The sequence below is a fragment of the Phyllobates terribilis genome, unplaced genomic scaffold, assembly GCF_046119375.1.
Source record: "Phyllobates terribilis strain yellow unplaced genomic scaffold, ASM4611937v1 Scaffold_2__4_contigs__length_985480577, whole genome shotgun sequence".
Lineage (NCBI taxonomy): Eukaryota > Metazoa > Chordata > Amphibia > Anura > Dendrobatidae > Phyllobates > Phyllobates terribilis.
In genome coordinates, this window is record NW_027362762.1 from 759524819 (window position 1) to 759530818 (window position 6000).

The 6000-nt window shown below is 41.9% G+C and overlaps 1 protein-coding gene across 1 annotated transcript in view; it reads right to left on the reverse strand.

The window, feature by feature from the left end:
* Window positions 1–6000, reverse strand: part of WWC3 (WWC family member 3) — a 168625-nt gene that overhangs the window by 8738 nt on the left and 153887 nt on the right. Inside the window, exons 15-18 of the mRNA XM_073667314.1 lie at window positions 5039–5231; window positions 4145–4309; window positions 2458–2609; window positions 907–1069 (exon numbers count right to left, since the gene is read on the reverse strand). Of these exons, the coding sequence (XP_073523415.1) occupies window positions 907–1069; window positions 2458–2609; window positions 4145–4309; window positions 5039–5231 (673 nt within the window). The remainder of the gene's footprint in view (window positions 1–906; window positions 1070–2457; window positions 2610–4144; window positions 4310–5038; window positions 5232–6000) is intronic.

Sequence of the window (6000 nt, forward strand, 5' to 3'; positions counted from 1 at the left end):
TGGCTTCATAAGTGATTTTTGCATATGAAATAAAGAAATCGCAAAGCTTCTCCTACCCATTACAATGTTAGTCATAGATTGTACACTGATGCCATCCATGTGCCACCCATGATTTTCACCCATAGACTTGTATGGGTGATTATAATCTGTGACATGTCTCCGTGATTTTTTGCAAACTACTCGGTCCGCAAAGAACACAGGGACTTGTGAATAGCCACATTGAATATGTACCAATTATAGTCTATCTGTTATAAACCCAGACAGACTCACAGACGTCAATTATCTTTCGCCCTTTCTCTATAAAAATATAAGCAGAGGGTGGTAAATTGAATTCATAGCTGAAATCGAGACTGTTGTTCTATATCTATGGCCACCTTAAAAGAGTTTTCTGGGAACAACTTTCTTTAATCCATCAGTCTGCACTGGGATAAAATAATAAAAAGAGGTGTCACGTACCCTCCCAGGGTTCAGTACTGCCTCTTCATTGGTTGTGTCAAGACTACATCATGTATCGCCACTGCAGTCAATGACTGGGCTCAGTGGCTAGTGTTGACTAAAACGGCAGAGCTGCTGAGCTTAACGATTGGCTGCAGCAGTGATTTGCGCTGTAATCGTGACATCATCGCTGCAGCGAGTAGACAAAGACAGGAGAAGCAGCAGTGATGTCACAACTACAGCGCACATCACTGCTGCAGCTAATCATTGAACTCAGTGGCTCTAGTTGATACAAGCCACTGAGTCCAGAGATTGGCGCAGTGGTGACATGTGCTGTAAGCAAGGACTGGAGAAGCAGCATAGAGGCAGCTTTGGACAGATCTTTTTATTGTTTTAACCCATACGGAGTAAAGAAATATATCCCTGGAAATTCTTAGTGTCATACATTTGTTTGTATAAACTGAATTTTACCTTCAAAGGCTCGCTGTCGTTCTTCACTGAATCATACAGGGTTTCCTGCCCTGTACACATGGGTCCGTGTATGGCATCAGCACAGATAGTCCCAGAATAATGAGGACTCAATGGTGTACTGTTACTGTGACATCCACTGTCGACAGAGTCGGCTTGCCAGCTCCTGGTCCAATATATACAGACAATAAAGACAGTTAACATTCACTTAAATTATTAAGAATTTAATGTATCACTCCAGAGTATTTCGCTTATTTCACAACCAGATAGGTATCACTAAAGTATATTCCCTTTGTGTAGTAAACTACTTACTGGTTGCAGTCTTCTGCTGTTCCCAGCGCTACTCCGGTTCTCTTTTGCACCACATGACTGGAGATGTGACTGGATTGCTCCAGTGTTGCCTCGGAGCACCGGAAGTCACTTTTCAAGGTAAGCCTATGAGACTTACACTAAGAGAGATAGTGACCGTTAGCAGTGACTTCCGGCCAGTCATAACAGCAGTCACAATATGGAAGACAGGGACTGGAGTGGTGCTGGAAGCATTAGAAGACCAGTGAGTCAATTCTTTTAACCACTTTGCGTCTTTGAGGGTGGATCAATCAGGCATTGGGGTTGTGTTGCAGCCATTGGAACAGGGAAACATTTCACGGGTAGAGGGAAGAATAGATTCAATGAAATTTCAACAAATTCTTGATGCAAGCATAACACCATCTGTAAAAAGGCTGAAGTTGAAAAGAGGGCATTGCTTCTACAAATGGATAATGATCCTAAACACAGGTCAAAATCCACAATAGACTGCCTCAAAAGACGCAAGCTGAAGGTTTTACTATGGCCCTCACAATCCTCTGATCTGAACATCATTGAAAATCTGCAGCTAGACCTCAAAATAGCAGTGCATGCAAGATGGCCCAGGAATCTCACAGAACTGGAAGGATTTTCCAAGGAAAAATGGATGCAAATCCCTCAAACAAGAATTGAAAGACTCTTGTCTGGCTACAAAAAAGTGTTTCCAAGCTGTGATACTTGCAAAAGGGGGTGCTACTAGGTACTAACCATGCAGTGTGCCCAAACTTTTGCATCTGTCCATATTCCTTTTTGTAATTTTTAAAATGTAAAAAAAGACAAATATGTATATATTTTTTGCCTAAAATACAAAGGAAATGTGTCATCTTTAACTGTAGCCCTTTTAGAGATAATTTCATCTTCAACTTGCTTAACTGTTCACAATAACAGTAATTTTGACCAGAGGTGCCCAAACTTTTACATGCAACTATACATTTAATAGGGATAGTGGCAGAAAATGCTGGCAATGGAATAGTGAAGATGATTAACAAGTCCAAATTAATAGGATAAAATATAATAGGGATGTTCAAACTAACTTAAAGAAGGACATTTTAGATTTTTTGTTTGGATTTCTTACTAATATCTTTTTTCTTCAGGGAGGAGTGAGCACCGTTCCTATTTTTCCTGAGCAGTAAAAAGGTTAGAATCAGCTAGAAACCAAAATGTGCAAATGTCTGTTGTTTCATAGCAGCATTATTGGTTCAGACGTGCCTCTCTGAGGTTGCCTCCACTTGGTCCTCTTTCCGCTCCATCTCTAGGATCTCTTCCTCTGTATATTCCAGCTTCACCCGCTCCTCTTCCAGTTCACGCTCCACTGCTTCTAGTTGAGCTGTTGTCCGAGCCAATAGAACTGACACAGCATCCTAAGGGATGGGATCAAAAATCACTCAGAGATCCAATAAAATAGAAGACAAAAACAGGAAAAGTTAAAGGGAATCTGTCAGAAGGTTTTTGCTACCCCAACTGAGAACAGCATAATGCAGGGGCAGAGACCGTCACTCCAGCGATGTGTCTTTTGCTGGGCTGGTTGCTGTTGTGTTACATTGACAGAAACCTGTTAATAGAACAGAAGCTTCCTTCATGTGTAGGAAGATGTGCTCCCACTGGATATTCTGATCTAATATTGGAGATACCAGGAGAGCCAAGGTAAGAAGAAGCTACTCACACTGTGGCCCATCCTGTCTTTCTGATCTGATACTGGAGATACCAGTGGTGCTGCGGTAAGAAGAGGCTGCTCACATTGTTGTTCACCCTGTCTTTCTGATCTAATACTGGAGATACCAGGGAAGCAGGGGTAAGAAGAGGCTTCTCACATTGCTGTCTACCGTGTCTGTCTGATCTAATACTGGTGATACCAGGGGTGCGGAGGTAAGAGGCTACTTACACTACTGTCCACCCTGTCTATCTGATCTAATACTGGAGACACCAGGGGAGCAGGGGTAAGAAGAGGCTGCTCACCCTGCTGTCCACCATGTCTGTTTGATCTAATACTGGAGATACCAGGGGTGCTGAGGTAAGAGGCTACTTACACTACTGTCCACCCTGTCTATCTGATCTAATACTGGAGATACCAGGGGAACAGGGGTAAGAAGAGGCTTCTCACATTGCTGTCTACCATGTCTGTCTGATCTAATACTGGAGATACCAGGGGTGCTGAGGTAGGAAGATGCTGCTCACACTGCTATCAACCATGTCTTTCTGAAGTAATACTGGAGATGCAATATTATCTCAGTTAGTGATGTGGCAGAAATGAAACCCAGACTTGTTTCTGAGTGATAATTGTTGCTGCCAGATGAAGTTATTTAAAGTCAGTTGACAGCTTTTCCTCTTAGTAACCCAATACACCTACACATTTGGTTTAGCCAAACTTGCATGTGTTCTCAATAAGGAGAGGAAAAAAAGGCATAGCTAGAAGTGAAGGGCTCAAACATCTCAAATTTCAAGATTTCTATTTTGCTCTCCCTTTGTTGTTTTGGTCAGCAGGTGTTCGCTAAAGTAACAGGTGTGAGCAAGGAGTGAGCTCATGGCTTTTTTTTCTTGCGTCACGATTTTTGGCAAAATGGGGACAATTTTATAATTAGTACTGTGTAGTTAAGGACCAACACGCTGAGCTGTAAAATACAGAAGTAATGTCCCAGTGCAGTGCTAATCCTGTGCCAATCCTGAATGAGACAAGTCAATGACAAATGACCAAAATGGTTTAAACAGCTTTTTACAACTTCTACACACATGTGCTCTTGGCAGAAAACTGAACTACCTACTAACAGGCTTTACTATAGACTTCTGAATGAGGTCACTGGTCTGCCGCCATCTCCAAGCCCAGTGGCCAGTGATGAAGTGATGACTATGTCACCTGGCCACATCATCCTGTGCCTATATCCCTGTCAGTGGTACTCACGGTTTTTGTTGGATTAGTGATTTCAGACATCTGGGCGCAGTCTCCAATGCGAGCACCATCATTAACCCTCTGCTGCACAGCACTGCTGTAGATCTGGACAGGATGCCAATGAATATGCAGCTCTTGAGTTCCTTCATAGCCAGCCAAGCTGATTTGGGCAATTCCCTGTAAACACACAAAAATATGATATTGCTGGTTAGACCATTAAAGGATTATTCTGCTAACAAGAAGTTATCACATATCAAGATATCTTCTAAATAGGTGGGGATCTGACCAATTGCCAGAATGGGGTACTTTTTATTCAATATATCCCAAAAAGGTCTGGAGGAAACATATGTTATGCACAAAGTAAGTGACTTTTTTGTTTTTACGCCACATTTATAACTTTTCCAAAAGCTGGGTGGGTTTAATGGGAGTGGGCGGTCCTGATTGATTTACACCACAAATAGATTATAGCACACATCTACACTAGCTCACGGCTCGTGTAAATTTCAGTCTGCGGCACGCAGGCTGCAAGCGTTGTGTCAAGTTTAAGGAGTCCTACAAATGGGCCATATTTCACTGCAGCGCTTTTATGACTGGTCTGAAAGTGCCGCTTTAGATAAATGTTCCCTTTGCTTAAAAGGAGTGATGCAAATGAATATACAGTGAAGAACAATAGCTCCATAGAGTTTATATTTTTCCCACTGAGTCCTTCTACACTGGGATGAGGGTCTATGCAGCACTGTAGACCACGTTAGCGATATACACACAAAAGGGAAAACAGCGCCCATAAAACTCACGTCACGGAGATCTCAGCCTGAAGCGAGACAATGAAAGGCATAAATTACATAACAGCATTAAACCTACTGAACGCCATGTCCACGGCATTCCTCTCCCCAGCATTATACCCACCAGCAGCTCCTCCTGTTGTTCGGGGCACACAGAGCATATGTATAGCTGTAAGGAGCTCAACGTCAGCACACTGGGTTGCATAGGAATATGAAAAATTTCATTAAATGTCAGAGGCATTTGGAAATCCAAAGCTTTGGAGCAGTAAGAGCTTGGTGTGATAGAATCAAGAGACGGAAGATAAACTCGAATATGTCTGCAATAGAAAAAATGCTCCACTGTTAGCAAAAGCATATCCTAAATATCATAACTTTATACTGGAGCTAAATACAGTAAATAAAATTAGTTAAAGGGTTACCAGTGGCAGTATTAAAGGGAATCTGTCACCAGGTCTTTGCCATCTAATCTGGGAGTAGCATAATGTAGGAGCAGGGACCCTGATTCCAGCGATTTGTCACTTACTGGGCTCCTTACTGTACTTTTGATAAAATTACTGTTTTATCAGCAAGAGATTATCACTAGAGGACTAGTAAACCTGCCGCCATGTAGTCCTCCATATTCCTGAGCTCTGTATATCCGCGCCCCCAGCACGGATTGGCAGCTTTCTGCCTATGCACAGTGTAGACAGAAAGTTGCCAATCTGTAATGTGGGCAGGGTTATACGGAGCTCAGCATTCAGAGAACTGGTAGATCTACAGCAGATAAAACAGTAATTTTATCAAAACTACAGCAAGCAGTAAATGAAGTGACACATTAATACATTAATAGAATTAGGATCTCTGGCCCCACATCATGCTGGTATCAGTTGAGGAAGCAAAAACCTGGTGAAAGATTCCCTTATACGTTTTCTAACACCCATTGATTACACTGAGTACATGCACAGTCATCTGATAACAGCCATCACAGCAAATTTACAATTATAACTGATATATCAGAAGATACTTTAAATTACGTAGACAAAAATAAAAACGTCCCAGAGCTTACTTTTACAAACTAATATAGACAGTTTTTTTCTCGTATGTGAA